The sequence below is a fragment of the Myodes glareolus genome, chromosome 9 (genome assembly GCF_982192425.1).
Source record: "Myodes glareolus chromosome 9, mMyoGla1.1, whole genome shotgun sequence".
Taxonomy (NCBI): Eukaryota; Metazoa; Chordata; class Mammalia; order Rodentia; family Cricetidae; genus Myodes; species Myodes glareolus.
Genome location: NC_142034.1, coordinates 97,038,959 through 97,060,520, shown reverse-complemented (window position 1 = coordinate 97,060,520; position 21,562 = coordinate 97,038,959). Strand labels below are relative to the sequence as shown.

Here is a 21,562-nt window from a genome sequence, read left to right as displayed (position 1 = left end):
AAGGCTAGCCTGGGCTACCAGGGACCCTGTATCAAAAAACTGATAATAATAATAGCAACAAACAAATAAAAATAAAGTCAAAAGTAACTATTTTACATGCATCTTATTTTATGTATTCATTCACCAAAGACGTGGGCGATACCCACAGCTAATTTGAATACTCCTGGAACCACGAGGGAACCTGCAACAGATTTGGGTGGTCTTTAATCAGCCTTCTTTGCTTTGGAAAAACTTGCCCTGTCAAAACTGGTGACCGCCTCCTAGACCCGGAAGTCAGTGATGGAAATGGTGGTAGAATCCTATGAACTCTCTCTCACCGGCTGCGCTCATAACTTGCATTTGTAGCCTTAAACATGATGCAACAGAAGCACTATCATCTTCCGGTGGGTGTTTCTCCAAGGTTGTTGCCGACCTGACCACCGAAATAACATGGGCACTGCTCAAATTTTAGCATCTGTCAGGATGATAATGGCCAGAACTCAGACAGCATGCTACTTCTCTCAGATCTGTGTGTGTGTGCGCGCGCGTGTGCATGTTGTAAATATGTCTGTGTGTACCTACATGTATGTGGAGAGGTTGATGTCAGGTTCGTTCCTTTTATCACTCTCTACTTTTATTTTTGAGACAGGGTCTCTCACTAAATCTGGAACTCACCAGTTTGGCAAGGCCAGCTGTTTAGTGAGCTCCGGGAATCCTTCTGCTTCTGCCTCCCCGGCACTGGGATGATAGGCGTGTGGATTATAGGTGTGTGAACTATAGGTGTCACTTCCCTCACTTAATGTAGGTACTTTCATGTCTGCATGCTCCCATGGCAAGCGTTTTGCTAACTGAACTATCTTCCAGTCCCCGTGTGACTTCTGATGCTTTGACAGCAAAGTTCTCCCTCAGCAGGAAAACGTGCAAAGGAGAGAAAGTGAGGATTAGAGGCTGGGCCAGGCAAGGCTCTTGGTAATTGTTTGTAGAGTCTGTGCAAACACATGATGATTTCCACTGTGGCAGAGTGAGCTTTCCGAGTGAATCTGAGATGGAGAGAGTCTTGTGGACTTGGCAGCACTGTGGGTTGGCTGTTTGGAGAAAGCCACCTCGTCTCTCCCAAACATCCTGGGTGTGAAAGCCTTTGTAGTTTGTGGAGGTGGAGAAGATAGACCCTTCTGTGATCCCTCCAGTTTTTGGCATTATGATAATGGGATTAATGTTTTCTGTGGAATTCTCTGTTACATTTAGTCTGTCTCCAAGCAGAATTGATTCTGCCTTCATAACACAATTAAGTATCGGGATGGCACATCTCTGCACTCCAGGCTTGGTGCACAGTGCTGGTACCGTATCTCCAGTCCATGCGGGCTTACAGAAAGATCCACACCCTATCCTGGAGGGCAGGACATCTCTGGCAGCTTGTAGGTTTCAGCAGAAGTTTCATCATCAGGGAATGCAGTCTCGCTGCTTCCCGAGAGATAAAAGGGAGAAGGAAAGACACAAGTATGCTCATTACCCACGTCTAACAACCTGGCAGGGGGAATTCAGGAATCTGAAAGTTGCCACAAATGGTGGGTGGATTAAAATGGCTTGTGGGAGGCAAGGAAAAGTGCAGACAGGAGAACTTCTCCATTGTTTAAGGCATTGGTTCTCAACCTTCCTAATGCTGCGACCCTTTAGTACAGTTCCTCATGCTGTGGTGACCCTCATCTATACAATTATTTTGTTGCTACTTCTTCATAACTGTAATTTTGCCACTGTTATGAATCTTAATGTAAATATCTCTGTTTTCTGATAGTTTTAGGCGGCCCCAGTGAAAGGGTCATTTGACCCACAGTTTTAGAACCACTGGTTTAAGGTGACCAGAAAGTGAGGGCAGCAATGTATTAAGGAAGAATACGGAAAAGATCGAATCTGTCTCCAAGGGTCTCTCACAATGTGGGTTGAGGGAGGAGATAGGCAGGGCCCAAGCTGGGCCACAGTGAGGTTCAAGAGTGTCATGGCTTCCAAAGTGTGAGGTCTGGTTTTAAATATGGACTTATTATTGCCCTTTGTAAGAATTTGGGCATGTTACTTTTTAGTCCCTGATCTCATGTCTCTAAATGAGGGACAATAATATCTTCCTCACAGGGTTGTGGTCAAGAACAAACAAGTGACTATGGAAAGTGTCTGTTGGTCTCGGGCACTTCAACACTAGGTCAGGGTTAGCTGACCACTGTTACTGCTAGCTTTTGCTGTGTACTCATTTTCCAAACCTCAGATACACACAGCACATAGATAAAAACATTGATCTTTATCTTTAACTGTATTCTGAATTAATTTCAGAGTTAGGAAAAAAGTTGTAAAAATACTAGGGTGTTCCCTTGTAGTCTACCTCCAGCTTCCACTAATGCTAACGTCTTAGGTACCCCAGAACAGAGGAATGCACTGAATAAACTGCCTGTCTCATCGGCTGCCTGTTTACTGCCTTTTCCTGTTCTACTTTTCCCCTTAGTGACCATTCCAAACTTATGACAATACCTGAGGCTTTGTGTTTTGTGACCCTGGCACTGTTGAAGAGTACTGGACAATTTTATTGAGGGGAATGTCTCAAACTGAGTTCCTTCCTCAGATGTTTTTTCATAGGTAGGTGAAGATTTTGCATTTTGAACTGGAATATATCAGCAAGGACACATTTACTTTTAAAAATTCCTATTTGTTTATTGTGGTGCCATACACACAACATAAAATTTATCATTTCTGCAATTTTAACTTATTAAAACAATTCAAAGGCACTAGTACATTCATGACATGTAACCACTCTGGAATTTGGGGTGTTGTGCTCCCACTAGGCCAGACGTTTTCATCACCCCAAAGAAAACCCAGGCTTGGGAGTGTAGTCAGTATCTAATTCTTCATACAACCGCTGGCATCCACCACCTGTCTCTGTGGATTTGCTTGCTCTAGACATTTTATATTAAATTGGTCATACAACACATGGCCTTTTGTGTTTGGTTTCTTTCACTTAGCGTGTTTCAGAGGTTGTAGTAAGTACACTTTATTAATTTTATAGTCGAATAATATTCCATTGTATAGATAGTTCATATTCTACTTTCCTGTTTCCTAACTCCACAGTGAAACTGGTGTGGACTCCTAGGATGGGCCTGGGAGGTAGGGGAGGGAAGAAAAAGTCTCCTGTGATTGACAGGAAAGTACTGTACTGTGTGGTGGCTAGGACAAGATTGTGTTTATTCGGGGCACAATTACACGGACCAGGGTAGAACTTGTTCGTGGGAAGCGGACTTCTTTTAGTTTGCCTTGTGGAGAGGGAAGAGCCGTTGTTCAAAAAAGGATGAGTGGCGCCCAGAGCAGGCGGCTCAGGCACCGAACGGCTTCGGGCGGAGGGCGGAGCCCAGAGCGCGTCCGCCCCGCCCCGCCCCGCCCCGCTGCAGCCCGAGCCTGACGCGCGCTCCTAGGCGGGGCGGCGCGCTGCCTGTGCGCGTGGCCCGGAGCCGGCGGTGGCGTGCGCGGGCCGCGCGTGCGCGCTGCGGCGGGGAGAGGGGCGGCGCGGGCGCGCGTCTGTCAGTGACAGCGGGAGGGGGAGGGGGCCGGAGATGGTGGCGGCGGCGGCGGCGGCTGCTCTTCCGACATGAGGCAGCGGCTGCGGGAGGGCTGGCTGCGGGCGCAGCCGCAGCGGCATCTGTAGCTCCGACAGGGCCCCTGGGGCGTGGGCGCGGCGTGCGGGCGACCGGCGTGCGGGCCGGCCGGCGTCGCGGGAGTCGGGCTCTGCGGCAGCCCGCACCGCCGTCTTCGGAGGGGCCCGCGCAGCGCTCCGAGCTCGGCCCTGGGCGGGGGTGCGGCGCGTTCGGCTGCGGGCAGCAGGCCCTGCTAGACCGGCCGCTCAGACGGGCGGCCCTCGGGCTCCTCCAGCTCGCGGGCGGGGGCGCGGGCCAGGGTAGCCCGCTGGTGCTCCGCCGCGCAGGGACGGGACGCGGCAGGAGCCGCAGGTCGGCCCGCGCGCTTTGACGCACCGGGCGCCTCTGCGGCAGGATGAAGCGCTGCTCGCCTCCGGCCGAGTTGTTTTTGCGAAAGCCGCTCCCGGTGCCCCGAGCGCTCAAGGTCTGAACTTCCCTCTGGAGCCGCAGTTGGAGGCGCGCGGCTAGAGGCTAGCAGCGGGCGACGGCGCCCGAGGGGAGCGCAGCGCAGCGCGCCCGGGACTCAAGACTCAGCGCCGCCGAGGCACGGGAACCCCAGGAGCACCAGGTACGGCCCGAGCGCTTCTGGCTAGCCTTGGCGCTTTTTCATCCTGTATGGGCAGTTTTTGTGAGCATATCGTGCCTTCCCAAGTGGCTCGCCAGAGCTCGCAGTAGCGACAAGCACGGGTCGCGTGGCCCTCCGGGAGTATATGTAGTAAGACCGCTCAAATTCTGCTGGTTTTGCCCGCAGGTACCTCTGACCCGGTCGGGAAAGGTTCCAAGAGCTCGGCAACATGGCTTCCTCACCCCACCAGCAGCTGCTGCATCACCATAGCACCGAGGTGAGCTGCGACTCGAGCGGAGACAGCAACAGCGTGAGGGTCAAGATCAACCCTAAGCAGCTGTCCTCCAACACCCACCCGAAGCACTGCAAGTACAGCATCTCGTCCAGCTGTAGCAGCTCGGGAGACTCCGGGGGGCTTCCCCGGCGGATGGGCGGCGGGGGTCGCCTGCGCAGGCAGAAGAAACTGCCCCAGCTGTTCGAGAGGGCCTCTAGCCGGTGGTGGGACCCCAAATTCGACTCCGTGAACCTGGAGGAGGCCTGTCTGGAGCGCTGCTTCCCGCAGACCCAGCGCCGCTTCCGGTACGCACTCTTCTATGTGGGCTTCGCCTGCCTTCTCTGGAGCATCTACTTCGCTGTCCACATGAGATCCAAAGTGATTGTCATGGTGGTCCCTGCTCTGTGCTTCCTGGTGGTGTGTGTGGGCTTTTTCCTGTTTACTTTTACCAAGCTGTACGCCCGGCATTATGCGTGGACCTCGCTGGCTCTCACCCTGCTGGTGTTCGCCCTGACCCTGGCTGCGCAGTTTCAGGTTTGGACACCTCTGTCAGGACGTGTTGACAGCTCCAATCAAACTCTCACAGCCAAGGCGGCGGACACTTGCTTATCTCAAGTGGGGAGCTTCTCCATGTGCATCGAAGTGCTCTTTTTGCTCTACACGGTCATGCACTTACCTCTGTACCTGAGCTTGTTTTTGGGGGTGACCTATTCTGTCCTTTTCGAGACCTTCGGGTATCATTTCCGAAATGAAGACTGCTTCCCCTCCCCGGCACCTGGGGCCCTGCACTGGGAGCTGCTGAGCAGAGCCCTGCTCCACGTGTGCATCCACGCCATCGGGATCCATCTGTTTGTCATGTCTCAGGTGAGGTCCAGGAGCACCTTCCTCAAGGTGGGACAGTCCATTATGCACGGCAAAGATCTGGAAGTAGAAAAAGCCCTCAAAGAGAGGATGATTCATTCTGTGATGCCAAGAATCATCGCTGACGACTTAATGAAGCAAGGGGACGAGGAGAGCGAGAGTTCCGTCAAGAGGCACACCACCTCCAGTCCCAAGAACAGGAAGAAGAAGTCCTCCATACAGAAAGCACCTATAGCATTCCGCCCTTTTAAGATGCAGCAGATCGAAGAGGTCAGTATTTTATTTGCAGACATTGTGGGCTTCACAAAAATGAGTGCCAACAAATCCGCTCATGCCTTGGTAGGTCTCCTCAACGATCTGTTTGGTCGCTTCGACCGGCTGTGTGAGGAGACCAAGTGCGAGAAGATCAGCACCCTGGGAGACTGTTATTACTGTGTGGCAGGCTGTCCGGAGCCCCGCGCAGACCATGCCTACTGCTGCATCGAAATGGGCTTAGGCATGATAAAAGCCATCGAGCAGTTCTGCCAGGAGAAGAAGGAGATGGTGAACATGCGTGTCGGGGTTCACACGGGGACTGTCTTGTGTGGTATCCTGGGCATGAGGAGGTTTAAATTCGATGTGTGGTCCAATGATGTGAACTTGGCTAATCTCATGGAGCAGCTGGGAGTGGCTGGCAAAGTTCACATATCCGAGGCCACTGCAAAATACTTAGACGACAGGTATGAAATGGAAGACGGGAGAGTTATGGAGCGCCTTGGCCAGAGCGTAGTCGCCGACCAGCTGAAAGGTATGTGCTTTTCTTTGTCACCTTCCTCCCCCATCCTGTTTCTATCTGATAGTGATAGCCGCAGTGGAAAGATTCTCCCCAGGGTTAGTGTCTGGAGGCAGTTGGCTGTCTCAGAACACCTGACTGGGGGAATCAGCATGCCTGGGTTCTAGTGAGTCAGCCGTGGCAGACCTAGTCATACTGCAGGCGGACACCGAGACAGTGCTGACCTACATGAGACCTTAGAAGGAAGGAGAACTTTGAAAACCCACGTCCTCCACTTGGCTGTTGATGTCTCTGAATTCTGGTGGAAAGCCCAGTGAGTCTGAGGGTATTGGAGCCCTTTGAAAGTCGGAACTTTTTAGCGTCTAAAGAAATTGCCCTTAAATCCCATGCAGATGTTTTCCTATCTCCTTTGACAAAACGGTGAACCCCAAGTCCCTTTTCCTCTCCAGGCCTTGCTTTACTTAGGATTAAAATGAGGGTAGGAAGCTGGCTGATCTGCAGGCTACTGGAAAGTTAGACATACATACCTGTCAGTACACACGACCTTCTTCCTGAATCGGTCAGTCTCAGTCTTGCTCTCTCCTGTCAAGTTTTCATATTTCTGTCTTTCAACTTGCATTCAGTGCTTCATTACTATGATACCTGTTTCGTTTTATACAGTTCAGATTTCAGAACACAGAACTCCATAAGGTACCAGGTGGTTTGGAATAGGAGTGCTTATGTCTCCCCTACTCCCTCAGATTTGCCTCTGGCTGCTTGTCCTTAATCTCAGGATCCTTACTGTTCTTGGTATTTTTGCTTGGCTGTGTCTTATTTTACTTTATTTTCATATATATATATATATATATATATATATATATATATATCTTTGAGATCTGGAAAATGGGTGTGTAGATTAACGGGACCTAATACCAGGATTCTCAGTAATGTGCTACATTTCTTTGCCCCATTCCCTGCAATTTTAAAAAGTTCCCATGTTTTACTATAAATCTTCAGGATTGAGGGAACATTTATTTTGCAAGTATATAGAGAATGAACATTGATTTTTGAAAAGCTACATTAAAGCTCTTTTGTGATTTGTGGTGCCCGAATGTCACATAATTACACAATTAAAAGCCCCAGGAGAGGGAACCAGGGGAGGAGAAGATGGTTTAAATCAGATGGCGGGGGAGGTGGTAGGGGTAAGGAGTAGTAGCTTAAATCAGAAAGTACCTGAGTTGTTTTAGCAAGGCCACCTGCCTGATAGCATTGCTGGGAGTTCAGTCAATGGGCGTTTGCGACCTGAACTCCCTTGTCATTTATTTACTTGCACTCTGGCCAGAGTGGGTTTTCTTTCTCCCAAGTCTTCTTTATTGTTTTTATTAGTTGCCAAAGAATTTATAGACAGAGCAGAAAACTTTTCACCTGGGAATTCTCTTCTTCTAGAGAGATTTAAATGTGGGTGTTGACCACCTCACGAATGACGCTTTCCCTTAGAAAAGATCTCACTATGACAAGTGTCTTTCCGATTAAGAGCGTGGCACCTGCTTTGGGGCTTCGTGGTATCAGGGGATGTAAGCCCTCCTTGGCATTTTGGCATCTTCAGGATTGATGGTTGCAGGGGATTGTGGTACAGTCCGGAACTGTGGTGGGGCACTGCACTGCTGTGTGTGTAATGATACACTGTGCTGGGTCAAAGGTCAGTGAAAGCAGTTTTGTGAGGTGTGCTTTCTGTGATGTATCGTTTGGACTTCAAAAATAAAATAAAAATAGGTGTAGTTATTAAGTATATTCTGAAGTTCCAAAGTCATTGAAGTTTTGGCAGTATCAGTGTTTGTTAATTTATTGGTGATTTTTGTTTTTAATTCATAGACCCAGAGTCTCAAACCCCCTCAAGAAAAATACAAAAAGAAATCCTAGAGGGAGTTAATAAATTTTTAAGTTTCAAATAGTGTAAATTTAGTAAATTTAGCTTAAAAATAAATCTGCATTATATACTTATAAAAAGTTTGTAAATGGACAGGGGAAGGAGAAAAAAATAAAGGGTTAGATGAACTGTTTCTGATTTTTAAATTTAGTATTCCCTCCTTGAAATTTTCTCAAGACTGATTTTTTTGCTTTTCCTTGCTCATTTTGAAAACCTTATGGATAGGACTAGCAGTAGCGTGCATCTACCCAAGCCTCTGACCCCTCTCGACACTCAGCCTTCTTTGCTTCTGTCCCCCTTCCTTACTCTGGAATTGCAGCAGAATGGCAGGGAGCCACTGCTAGCTAAGGAATCAGAATGGAATGATGATCCATTATTTCTTCACGGTCACCTCTCCTCCCTCTCAGTTCCTCTTTGTGTCCTTCCTCTTCCTCCCTGTCCCTGATTATCACACTCCTATGTATGTCTGACACTGTGAATGCATGGACCCATGACAGTCCCTGTCCTGGCTGGCAGAGTGTTGCAGAGTGGGTCTATGTTTGGGGCATTTTGGAGAGAGGCGCTTACTGCGTGAGACCTGAGATCAAGTGCAGCTCTAAGGCGGGCAAAGGAAGCACTCTGGGTACAGAGCAGAGACCGTGGGCAGAAGCTGTCACTGGTGTTTCTCAGTGGGCTTGGGCTTTGGACCCAGTTCATCAGCACCTCCCGGTGACCTCCCAGCAAGAGTGACCTAAGGGGTTTGATTTCAAGGTGGGAAGGATCCTCTAATGGGGCTTATGAACGGAGTTTTCAGTTCTAGAGATTGTAGCCCAGAAGGCAGTGAGCCTGGGGATTAATGTGCTGTTTGGGCAGATCCTAGATGGGGGAGGATCCTGAGGGAGGGTGACTGCACTGTCAGTGGAGGGGCAGTGGAGTGTGAGTAGCCTTAAGATAACTTGATGGGAGCCCAGACCAGGCTTAATCAGAGGCTGGGATGGGGCATGACTGGGTGCTAGGGTTTGAAGGGAAGGGAGCCTTTTGTGTTTCTAGAACTGACCAGGAGATTGTCTAGACTTAGGCAGTGTGGTGAGAATGGAGGTGAACAAGCCTGGAAACCCTGACTCACTCGTTTACCTGTTCACCAGATTCTGCCCTGGGCCCAGTTCTAGGTTCTGGTGCTATGACAGGGTCCAAAATGGATTAAAAGAAAATCCTGTTCTCATCTCATGAAGCCTGGGGCTGCTTCACTAGTGGAGTTAATGGAGAGGCCCAAGATTTTGGAGACGACCACAGAGTAATAGCATTTATAAAACTAAGGAGAAGGCACTAAGTTGGAGCTACAGGAAGAGTGGTCCTGCTGTAGCGTTGAGATAAACCTCAAAGCTGGAAGGATGCTGGCCCTTCTGTGTGCTGTCCCTAGACAGCAAGGATGATTATCCTCTGGGTTGGTTTTTCCTGTGGGAGATACAGAGTTGTAGAGGCAGAAAGTGAAACTCAGAAGAAAGTGCCCCCAGCTGCCTTCTCCTCCCCATGTGGGTAGGCTTAATTTTTGTGGAAAGAATTTCTGGTTGCCATTGCTCCATTATGCATACAGATAAAGACATTTCCACAGCCAAAACTTTGTGGAGCACCTGGGTGAGAAACTCAGAGCTTCCATCTACATTCTTGGGCAGGGTGTCTCGTACGCGCGGAGACACAGCCTCCTAGGAAGCAAGTGGCTTAGATAAGATGAGGCAGAAAATGTGGCCTCATTGCTGGCGAAGGAGACAGCAGCAGCCAGCGGCGAAGCAGAGCCCTGTGGACGCTGTTTGTTTGAGACCGTGCTTGCTTGCTATGCAGTGTAGGTTCTCCTTGTACTGATAACTCAGGCTGGCCTCAAATTTGCAGTCCTTTTGCCTCAGCTTCTCCAGTGCTAGAATTGCAAGCATGTGCTGCCATGCCTGGCCTTTCCTATGACAACCTTTTCAGGCCCTTGGGGACCAAATTACATGGCTTCAAATAAGTTGCACACAGCTGTTAATTCTCAAGATAAGCTTTTGGGTGGATTAACTTTTGGCAAGGAAATTAAGAATGAGGTTTGCTGAGTTCCTGGTGGAATGCAGAAGAAAAGAAGGTAATGTTTTAGGTTAGAATCACTAAGAAAGTTGAAAACTAAAGTGAAGTATCCTAACAATTGTGTTTCTGACAACTGGCCACTGTTTCATGTCTACTTAATCCTGGAAAAAGAAAGCCATGCTGATTTTTCTATGTACGGGTACTTTGGGTGCAAGTTTGCTGCTTGATGATTATGGTTTTGGTGTTTCTGCTGGGATTTTGAAGTACTTGTCTGCTCACTCATCCTTCTTCTGCATGTCTGCTTTTCTGGTGGTGGCAGGAAGCTGTTGGCTACAAAAAGAGTGGGACCGAGGGGCACTGCATCCCCTGGGCTTTGACAATCGTATGCAGTTTGCATTCAAGACACTTAAAGACCTTCCTAACAGGATCTACCCATCACTGGAAGGGATTTTATAAAGGGACCTGTGTTTTGAAGTGGGAAGGAACTGACGTGAACCCTGGACTGGCTGCATCCACCAGTTTCCCAGAACCAAAGGGAAGGAGCTGAGCTCACAGGGAGTCTCAGTGATGCCTGGTCTGCACAGAGAGGGGGATGGGCCTGGGGAAGGGACAGGCTTCCCCAGGGAACACTGGAGAAGGCCGAGATGATAGTGTTCTACTGTTGAATCTGGTGTACCGTGCTGACCAGCCTCCCCGTGCCTATACTGATGCAGAATTGGTGATGGGAGCTGCCCTTGAACTCTCCTGCTTGGGGAGTCAGGTGTTTACTGTAGCGTTCAGTGTGTCCTCCTAGAGTGTTCCCTGCCCTCTGTCCTGAGGTGAGTGGGCAGACTCAGTCCCTTGGAATAGACGAGAATGCCAGCTTTCCCCTCCATGCTGGCAGTAGCAATGGAGGCAGACCCTAGGGAAGGGACAGATTTGAAAACAAGGTGGATAAAATCCTAGGCCTTCAACAGCAAGGCTTATGAGGTCTTCTGTGAGCCAGTAGCCCAAAGCTTTTGGTCTTAGGACCCCTTTTCTTTTACCATAGTAGGAGCTAAAATGGAGAAATTTAAACAAATATTTTAAATTTACTTCAAAATAATAAGCCTACAACACCACCACATTAATATCAACAACATTTTAATAAAAATAGTAACATATTTAAAAGGAACTGTCTTCAGACATAAAGAATTGGTGAGAAGAGGAAGTTTGTTAATTGCCTGTGCTAATCAAAAGTTAATCTGAGAAATTCTGGGCTCTGTACAGTGGAAATCCACCTCTGTCACCTTTTCTGAGTGTGTCAGCTGGGTTAGTGTGCAGTCTGGTCCTGGATGGTGAAGGACACGGCACATCTGTCCTTATACAGATGGGTCCTTGGGAAGTGAAGGGGAGTTTTATTGAGATCATTGTATGGGTATTTTTCTTTGACGCCACGCTAATACTAACAAATATGAGTTTCTTTTCTTCTTTTTGGGGGGCAATTTTCAGGACAGGGTTTCTCTGTGTAGCCCTGGTCGTCTGGAACTTGCTCTGTGGACCAAGCTGGCCTTGAACTCAGAGATCCGCCTGCCTCTGCCTCCTGAGTGCTGGGATTATAGGCCTGCACCACCACTGCCCGGCCCCAAATAGTAGTTTCTTAAAGCTTAGGGACAATATGGAGCCCACGGCCTCGATGTCACTTTCTTTTGTGTGCTGCCACAGAATGTTTTACTGGAGTTTTAAATGAATTTTCTCTTCAGGTCTTTATAGTAACATGCCTTGGCCTTCTAGAGAACACCGATTTCTCCAGCTAAGATATTCTAAGTGTTGACATCAGGGCAGTCTGTCTGGGGACACTGGGAAGATGCTGATGTGACTGTGACTGGTATATGTTTTCTAAAATTGTCATTTTCACTGCAGAGTTTGAACTTTTATCAACAGCAAACACTGTTGATTTCCTTGAAGCGACAGCCCCATTTTGCTATATTTTCAGGAACAGCCTGCTAGTACTCAGGCTTGTTTGTAGTTTGTCTATAGGTTCAGATGATGTTCCAGGAGAAAGGCTACTAGGTTAGCTTGCAGCCCCTCGCTTCATAGAGGCTCTCCTGACAGCCATGGTACCTTGCTGTGTGACATAGTGCTGGAGGCATATTTCCCTTTTTATCACATAGACCATTAAAAAGACACATACTCAAGGTAGGGATTTAATAGTCATTAATTTTTACTGTTTCATCAAGGACCTTCTTTAGTGAAATTGTTTTCCTCTGCAAGCGTAGGGTGGCTAAGAGCACCATGACAGTACAGTTTGGTGCTTCTGCCTCGAGTGTGTGTGGCATTAGCGTTTTGCTCCCGTAGCTGTTGTAACACTATGACACAGTCATGCTGAGAAGACAAATAAGGTCTTTATATCTTCATGAAAATAGTTTTCTACTCACAAATGCCCTGCTGTGTGACAAAAAAAAGATTACAGTTAGCTGTGTTTGTCTACCGTGCATGATATTATGGGTTTGATCCTCAGTGCTGCATCAAACCAGGTGTGAGGGTGCATCCCTGTTGTCTCAGCATGCAGGAGGTGGCAGGGTTCAGGCCATCTTCAGTTACTTAATGAGTTTGAGGGCAGCCTGAATTAGATGAAACCCTGTTACATTAAGAAATCAACCAGTCAAGTAAACAACAACAACAACAAAACCAAGACTGTGCTATATACATACATACATATACATATACATATACACACATACACACACACACATATATATATAGTGCCCAAATAGTCATTTTCTTAGATGTGAAATGAACTGCCAACATGACAGGCATTTTATGTGTATTATGGAAGTAGCTAGTAACTCTAGTTCAGAATTTTGCCTCTCCTTAGAACTCCTCTGTGAGAAATCAGTGTTGTCTTGCAGTTGTTTAGTGTACCTGCCCTTGTGCAGTGTGATTTAGTGGTTAGGTGCTTGGCTCCTGATCTACTTGGATTATGTCCTCTGTTCTGTGTTTCTTTACTGCAGGACCCCGACAAGCTGCCCAGGGGCTCTCCAGTGCACAGGGAGCACAGATCCTCTGACAGGTTTTCTCTCAAGAACGGAGAATCAGATCAGATGATTCAAGTGAAGCACTGATTAGCATAGTGACTTGTTTGCATAGTGGCAGTGGCCATTGGGTCACCAAGAACCAAGTCTCCCCTTCTGGGGCAAATTGTATTTTGTCCTCACAGAAGGACTCTTCTCCTTTGCTATACTCTGTTTGGTGAACACTGAAATCCAGAACACACCAGGGACTCTGACTGTGTCAGTTTCTTCAATTAAAAAGGGCAAATGTCCAAACTGCAAACCCCAGATAGCTTGCTCTGGTTACAGTGTAGCTGCTGAGCTTGGCTGCTTCCTCAATGGAAACCCCTGGGAGCTCAGCAATATTGTTTTTGGGCCGTTTCAAGTCCCTACAGCTTTGAGGTACTTACAGTGATGTGGCCCTAGATAATTGAGGAGTTATGGGAAAAGCCTCAGTTTTGCGAGCCCGGAGATATGGCTGAAGTTTCAGCAAAAGCTGTTACTGTACTGTAAACTCTTATTTATCCACTAAGCATTGGATGAGTTTCTACCATTGGTGAGGCATGGACAAAGACAGACTGTGAGCCTCTCCTGCAGCACATGACCTGGATGTGTGAGGAGGCACTGATCAAACGGCCACACAACAACTGTGCACCAAATTTGCCAGTTACATGGAATGAACAAGGCTCTGCAGGAGGGACTCTTATTTTCTCTGTCTTGTAAGTGAGGGAGAGGTTCAGTAATTTGTAATGTTCAAGTCGCCAGAAGGAGTCACTAAGTAGTTAATCCAGTACTTCAGTCCAAAGGAATGTATCAGAAAACACAAGTGCCCACCTCGTTGAGTTGACGGGATTAAATGTTAAGTACATGTCAAGGGCCTAGAAAGGACTTGGCACACAGTATCTCTCATCAGAGATGAGGCTCACGAGCTGATGGTATCGAAAGGGGTGATTCTTTTTCAGCAGCAGCCGGAGCAACTTTACCTCTCTGTACCCCTTTCCAGTTCACGTGGCATTTTTACATGCTGTCCCAGCTGCTGTGAAATCATATCACCGTGACACGTGTGTAAAGGGTTTTTATTTCCTGGCCTCATTCCTCCCCTTTTTTGTTTTGGGTTGGTTCTTTTTAAAATTCATTTTATTTATTCTCTCTCTCTCTCTCTCTCTCTCTCTCTCTTTCTCTCTGTGTGTGTGTGTGTGTGTGTGTACACACATGCACACCACCGTTGTGCACATGTAGAATGTGGAGGTTGGAGGAGATCTTTTGAGAATTGAATCCAGGATTGATTGTGCACCAAGTGCTTTTACATTGAGCCATCTTGCCAACTCTGTTTCACAGTGGTTTTCTTAAAAAAGAAGAGATTATTTTTAATTATACATGTGTGAGGAGGAGGTTTGCAGGAGGAGGTCAGAGGTGTTGGATCTTCTAGCTGTAAACCACCTGTGTACCTAAATGGGAACCCAACTCCGGTTCTCTGAAAGAGCAGTTTGAGCTCATAACCTATGAGCCATCTTTCTTAACAACCTTTCAAGGTAACAGTGGCTTTCCTCAAGAATATGTATAGACTGCTCTTGAAATTTATACAAGTTGATATTGCATTCCATTACAGATCTCTTTTCGAAATATTTTTATTTTTGTTTCTCAAGACACGAGTTTCACTGTATAGCCCTGGCTTTCCTGGAACTCTTTCTGTAGGCCAGGTTGGCCTTGAACTCAAACACACCTGCCTTTGCCTCCCGAGTGTTGGGGTTAAAGGCATGTGCCACTACCACCCAACTGAAATAGTTTTATTTTTAGTTATGTGTTTGCGTATGTGTCTGCGTGGGATCCAGAAAAGGCTGTCAGCCGTCTGGTACTAGAATTATAGGCAGTTGAGTCAACCGACATATGTGCTAGGTACGGAACTTAACTGCTGTCCCTTAACTCTCCAGTCCCCCATTACAGAATACCCTGTTTTGGTACCCAGTTTGTATCACATGGGGCCTCCCACAGCTTGGCCATATCTTTCTCATCCAACCCCAGTGGCTTAGGGTAGATTTTCTTCTCAGTAGCATTTTTAAGTAGCAGAGAAATTATAGGTATTGAAATCTTATTAATTCAATTTTTCTGATATGTTTATGCAGAGAGACAGGTAAAGTTTACCCCGTCCTGTTTTGAAAAGAAAATTAATAGCATATGCATGTTTCCATGAAGAAGTAAACCACAGAAGAAAGCCATGTGCATCTCCAAGCTCTTGGGAAGCTCTAGTTTGCATTCTTGTAGTTGGCAATTATGAAGCAACGTGGCATTTATTTTTACAGTATCTTCCCCCTGAGGTCTGCTGAAGGACATGTGTCTGTAAATATAGATAAATAGCAGCAAAGAACAGCAGAAAGAAAAATCCCTACACTAAGATGTTGATGACCTGCTTGTAGGCTGAGGAGTATACTCAGTATAGCTGCAGAAGGTTCCAGAAGACAACGCCAGTAGTTCCCTTCCTAGGAGCCTTGTTCTGAACGGTGCCTCCTGGGAAGAAGTGCTGGGTATTCTCATTTCCCTCAGACATTCTTGTGTTTGACTTACTTATTCATGGGTGGTTTTTTTTCCACTCTGCTACAGTGTCCTGAGATAAGGGTTTTTCACAGTTTGACCACTTCTGACATATTGTAGCCACTCAGTGGTTACATTCAGCTCTTTCTCTTCTGGGCTGCACATCTGTGGATTCACTCAACCCCAGATAGAAAATATTCAGAAAAAAATTGTATTTGTACTGAATATGTAGTCTTTCTTTCTTCTCCGTATTCCCTAAACAATCTAGTATAATCCCTATTTGCATATCACTTACATCATATTAGCTATTATAAATAATCTAGGGCCAACTAGTACACAGGAGGATATGCATATATTATGTGCAAATGCTGTGCCTTTTTATCTAAAGGATTGGAGAATTTATGAATGAACACTGGTATCCACGGAGGTCCTGGAAGCAGTCTTCCTTCTGCCTTACAAACACCAAGAGACCCCCATTTGACTTTGAAAGTGAGAACTGCTTTTCTTTTGTCTTAGAGAAAATGTGAAGTGAATACAATTATTTAAAAAGTAAGCTTCACCTCCATGTTTGTGTGTGTGTGTGATTAGTGTGTGTGTATTAGTGACAAGGTAGCCTTGGACTAGTCTTTATTTTCCACCTTACGCCTGTCTACTGGAGGAAATACATAGCTTCTTGCATTCTATATTGTGGACACTGTTGAGTGCTTAGCAAATCTTGGAAACCCTGGATTCAGTCCTCATCATAAAAGAACCAAAACCCAAACCCAATCACCCACCTGGAGCCTCTATTCAGTGAACTCCCCAGGTATTCCCAGCAAAACCTGTTGCTGTCTCTGGCCTTCCAGTTTGTTCTGTGTGGGGTGTAGTCTGACATGGAGCACTATTCACGACTGAGTTACATCTTAAACACAGAGGAAGGGGCTTGGCAGGAACTAGTGTGGGCAATGGAAGGACATGGTCTGGGCATGTGAAAAGAGGCGTTGGCACCAGAGCAGCATCTTCTGGTCTGGTGTGTTCCTGTGGCCAGAAGGTGAGGAGAGCAGCCTGGGCTGAGGGGCAGGAAAGCCCAGGACTAGGAACTGAGGAAAACAGGGTTAGTTCACTCATGCAATTTGTAAGCTTTTTAAAATGGAGGTTTCATGAAGTATATATATAGATCTTGAATAATTTTTTATTCTTGATAATTCTTGTCATTTATGTATATAAAAACCAGCATTGCCTGTTCACCTACCCCCTTTTTTGAGGGAACAAAGCTTCAGGTTAGTTGCTGCACATAATTTCCAGGATTTTAATGTAGTATTACTAAATTCTGTTAGTTTCTTTTTTTTTTTCCTTCCTAAGGGGAAAAATAAGATATAAAAATCAGCTTTTCAGTCATTTGTTTCCATGTTTGATTTATTTGGGAAGTATTAGCTTACCTTTTTTTTTTTTTTAACAATCTAGTCTAGAAAGAGGAAGAAAACCCACAGGAATCTGGTTTATTTAAGTAAACGTTGTTGTTTAATATTGATCTGGTTAATTTTACCCTATTAAGTTGTTTTTTTTTTTTTTTTCCCCCTGGAAAATGTGGTTGGTACTGTGCCTGTGTCTCTGTGACTGGTTTCTCATCCCCAGGAGATGTTCCTTACCGGCCTTGCTCTTTCTTTTTGTCTTGCAAAGGAGCTGTTGAGCACTGCCGGGCCTGTGTTTCTGGAGGGAGAGCATTGTCACAGATTGCATTTGTGAAATGGATTTGCTCTTGTAGATTAGCTTTCCTCTCTAAAATGCTTGCTCCTCCCCAAGTCCAGCATGTTTGACAGTGCTCTCCATGCGCCTGCTTAGTCTTACTGGCTTTCAGAGTTCTCTTGTTTATAAAATGTAAACTTTGAAGTGGCTGTGCCTTAAGGTCCCCACTGTCCTCTAGGAATAGCTGAGATTCTCTCAGGATTGGAAAATAGTACTTTTCTTAATACGGAGAAGTGGTTTCCCCTTTGTCCATTTGTTTAAACTAAGAACCCTCATTTAGACAAATTTAGCATAGGGAAACTCAGATTTACAGTACCACTAAATTATGGGGTGTGCTTGAGATTCTTAACTTCACAGAGGGCTCTTTGCTTCCTTTAAATATAAGTAATGTTGAATTCTAAAAGTATAAATTTACACATGGGTTTTTAGGGTCACATTTGTTATATAAAGCAAGAGTACCCCATGAGGATCCCCACTTGGCTTTGAAAGTTTGAGAACTGCTTTTGAAATAACTTGGAGGAATTGAGGAGTAAATAGGATTGCTTAAAAGGTGTTTTTTAAATTTTTTTTTTAAAATCATGTTTGTAGAGTGGTGTGGGGAGTAGGTGGGGGTGGTGGGGTTGGGAATAGGGAGGGGAACACTTGTGAAGGTCAGAGGGCAGCCTTGGCCGTTGGTCCCTGAGACAGGAACTTAGTGTTGGTTTCTGCACAAGGCTGACTGACTTGGAAGCTTGTGGGGATTTTCCCTCTGCTTCCCATCTTTGCCCTAGGAGCACTCGGGTTACAGACATGTACTGCCGCGCCCACCTTTACATGAGTTCTTCCCCGCCTGTACACAAGTTCCGACCTGAACATTATGTCAGAGACTGGAAGGCTAGTTGTCAATAAAATGAGTTTCATGGTGTTCTCAAGTTTTCCGTTAGTCAGACTGAGCAAGTATTAGATTAGTAAGATCTGTACCAAGTGTGCCATTCTTAAGGTTCTCACTTTTCCTGCCTTTCTCCTCCAGTCTTCCTGCCATTTACAGTGTATCAGAGGCTTGCTGGTCCCCATGAGTACCCAGCTCTGGAAATTATAAGAATTTTACATGCTTTCTTCTGTATATTTTGCATCACTTCAATCACTGATGTAGAACATTTTATCCCCTGCAAACCCCCCCCCACAGTGGGGGGGAATGTACAGGGGATGGAACAGAGAACCCTGAGCGTGCCACTGGGTACCACCCATCGGTTTTGTTTATGGTGGTTTGAGCCTTGTCTTTTTCTTCTTGCATTTCTTATCCTTTCTAAAAAATAGCAAGGGCACTCCTGGCAGGGAATGTAACATTTGCTGTGGCTTGCAGGGCTGGTGAAATAAAGTAGCAAGAGGAAAATGCTGTGTTTGGTTTTGAAATACAGTGTTGTCATTGAGTACCTGTGTCCCATGACCTGGGAGTGAATTTAACCTCCACCAAGGCAGGGGTGGTGAGAATGTAGCTGCCCCGAGAGTTCAGTTGCTCAGAGCCTGCCAGCCTAAGTCAGTCCTCGGAGGTCCAAAGCGACTGCTGGTGTTTATGTCAGCCTGGAAGATTAAGAACCTTAGGATTGCCATGCAAACAAGACACAGAGGCCTTTCCTTGTCCTCTACACACATTTCCCAGAGACTCTCTCAGCTGGAATAACTTAGCACAGTGTTCTTTCTGGCTCAAGAGAGAAATTTTTATCATGAGCGCTTTGAGAGCCAGTGGTTCTAAGATGTCAACTTGTCCCTCTGCCGCTGGGAGTTCAAGTGGAAATGTTTGCTTTCCTAGCCCTGGCCATGCTGTTACTTTATTTAGTAGCAGCTGAGATTCTGATGCCTCCTTGGAGGTGCTCCCCACGCAGTAAGGTTTCCGTCTCTTCAGCAGCTTTGGCTGAACTGTGTGAACTTTTCTTTGATTTACTTTTTCATATCAGATTTTTTTAAAGATGTAATTTACATGGCATGTTGTGTACTTATGCAAAGCTTTCAACAAAATGGATTTTAAATTCCATGTACTTATTTATTTGTGTGTGTATGTGTGTGGGTACATGTGTTCAAAGCATGCATGTGAAGGTCAGAGGACAACTTGTGTGAGTCTCTCTCTCCTCCCACCATGTAGATCCTAGGGTTTGAATTTAGGCTGTCAGGCTTGGCAGCACACACTTTACCCATTGAGTCTTCTCACCAGCACAATTCAGTGGCTTTTTCTTTTTTTTCTTCAAATAGAGCTGTGTGACTATTGCTGCAATCAATTTTCAGAATTTTTATTATCCATTAGCTGTCACTGCCAGTCTCCCTAAGCCTTCCTCCCAGCCTCTGTTTCGGATGGTACAGAGCCTACAGAATCATTGACCCTTGATGTGTGGCATGCCCGTGCCCCACATGCTGGAGATCACAGCTAGGACCCTATGTGTCAGGCAAGCACTGTACTGACTGCAGTTCAGCCTGGTTCTTCTTGAGTCTGGGATGCTGTCACAGGGTTGAGCTCTTCATGTCAGTGTAAGGACATGAAGATAAATGAAGTCCATGGATCTTCATTTTATCTGTCCATGGATCGGTAGATGGAAAAGGTCTTCTTTTTTGAAATAAACAGCCGAGATGATTAAAGATAAGTTGAAATGACAAGGAACTTTTATTATTTAATAATAATATACCATGACTGGGATGCAGCTTTTCTATTTTTGCCAGTGTGTATAAGTTTTCCTGAATGCTTGGTTAGTGAGAATAAGTAATGGATTATAATTTGTTGTACATGTTTCATATAAACAGTTTAGTTAGTTTTTTCTTTTTAAATAGCCGTTCTTCTAGGCTTATTCCAGGTTGATTAAACATTAAGTTCTTGGGGCCTTTCTCTTTCTTCCAGCCGGTTCCTTAATAGAGGGTTTTAGGGGAAGCATGTGGTTGAGTAGGAAACCACTCTCATTTGATATTTTGTAGATGTAAGTACCAATTATAGTAAGCCTTTCTGGATGTCTAGGTTTTCTAAGAGCTGAAGATTTTATCCATTAGTCAATAAGAAAAAAATTTCTTCCTCTTTATTTATTTTGGAGACAGAGTCTCACTTTGTAGTTCATATTGGCCTTGAATTCTTGGCAGGTTTCCTGCCTCAACCTTCCAAGTGCTGGGATTTCAGGCATGAGCTACCATGCCTGCCCCAAAAGTTTTCATGTTGTAACCAGTTTAAACATCTGGTTCTACATTTCTGCAATGTATGAAACAGTTTCATAGAAATGAAATATGCCAAATAAAATGTAATTTTCTTGATGACTCAGTTATTTTTACTACTTGTTATTTGGCCTTTACTAATAAAGCAATTTCCTTTTAAAAATAGGATTTTTTTTTGCTTTGCTTTAAGCAAATGAAGATTGCTCTATTTTTCCAGTCCTTACATTTTAAAATTTAATTTTTCTGCTCACCCTCTTGATGTCAATTCTCATCTAACTGTTGGTATGTTTTCTTATAGCACATTTGCTCTGGCTTTTATATTGATCCATAATTTAATCCTGCTGAGACAGTTTGATTAAAAGGACTAGGAATTTGAAGTAGGACTTGGTGGGACTGGCCAGTAATCCCACGTCTCTACGGTAGAGGAAGAAGTATCAGGAGTTTAGTATAGTCTTCCTCGGCTACATTGGGAGTTCTGAGCCAGCCTGGACTACATGACACCCTGTCCCAAAACAAAAAATAGCAACCTAGAAAGTAAGCAAAAGGACTAAGAATTTCATCTTTGTGACATTTTAAAATAGAAATTCTGAAAAATGAAGTTGCAAGGTACTTTACTTCAGAATGAGTATGTCACTACAGAATTTTTTTTTTTTTAGCATTTATTTATTTGTTTGTTGATTTGAGACAGGGGCTATATAGCCCAGTCTTGCCTCAGACATACTATCTAAACAAGGCTGTCCTTAAACTCCCTGCTGTTTCTACCTTCCAGAGCTAGGATTGTAGGCATGTGTCATCGTACTGGGCTTTTCAGTATTTCTAACAGGGTAAGAAAGAATTTTCACTGGCATTTATATCTTAGTGAAGACAGCATGTTTCCCATAGGACCAAAAAAAATTAGATTTATTTTATGTATGTAAAAATAAGAGATGGGAATTCTAGGTCAGATTCTATAATTGTTAATTAACTGGAGTTAATAATGCACTCCATAAGTGGCTATATTACAAACCTAAAATGTGAACATTACAGAAAGACTGATTTTTTATTAAAGTGTACCAGAATTTCTCAATAGGATT

General features: G+C 45.4%; 1 protein-coding gene across 2 annotated transcripts in view; it reads left to right on the top strand.

Moving 5' to 3' along the window:
• Positions 1-3,595: 3,595 nt before the first annotated feature.
• Positions 3,596-21,562, top strand: part of Adcy9 (adenylate cyclase 9) — a 117,810-nt gene continuing 99,843 nt past the window's right edge. The window contains exons 1-2 of one of the 2 annotated variants that reach the window (XM_085694648.2): positions 3,596-4,215; positions 4,399-6,134. In XM_085694648.2, coding sequence (XP_085550774.2) covers positions 4,442-6,134 — 1,693 coding nt within the window. In that variant the 5' untranslated portion in view covers positions 3,596-4,215; positions 4,399-4,441. The remainder of the gene's footprint in view (positions 4,216-4,398; positions 6,135-21,562) is intronic. The other variant, XM_085694649.2, reaches the window with a different exon arrangement.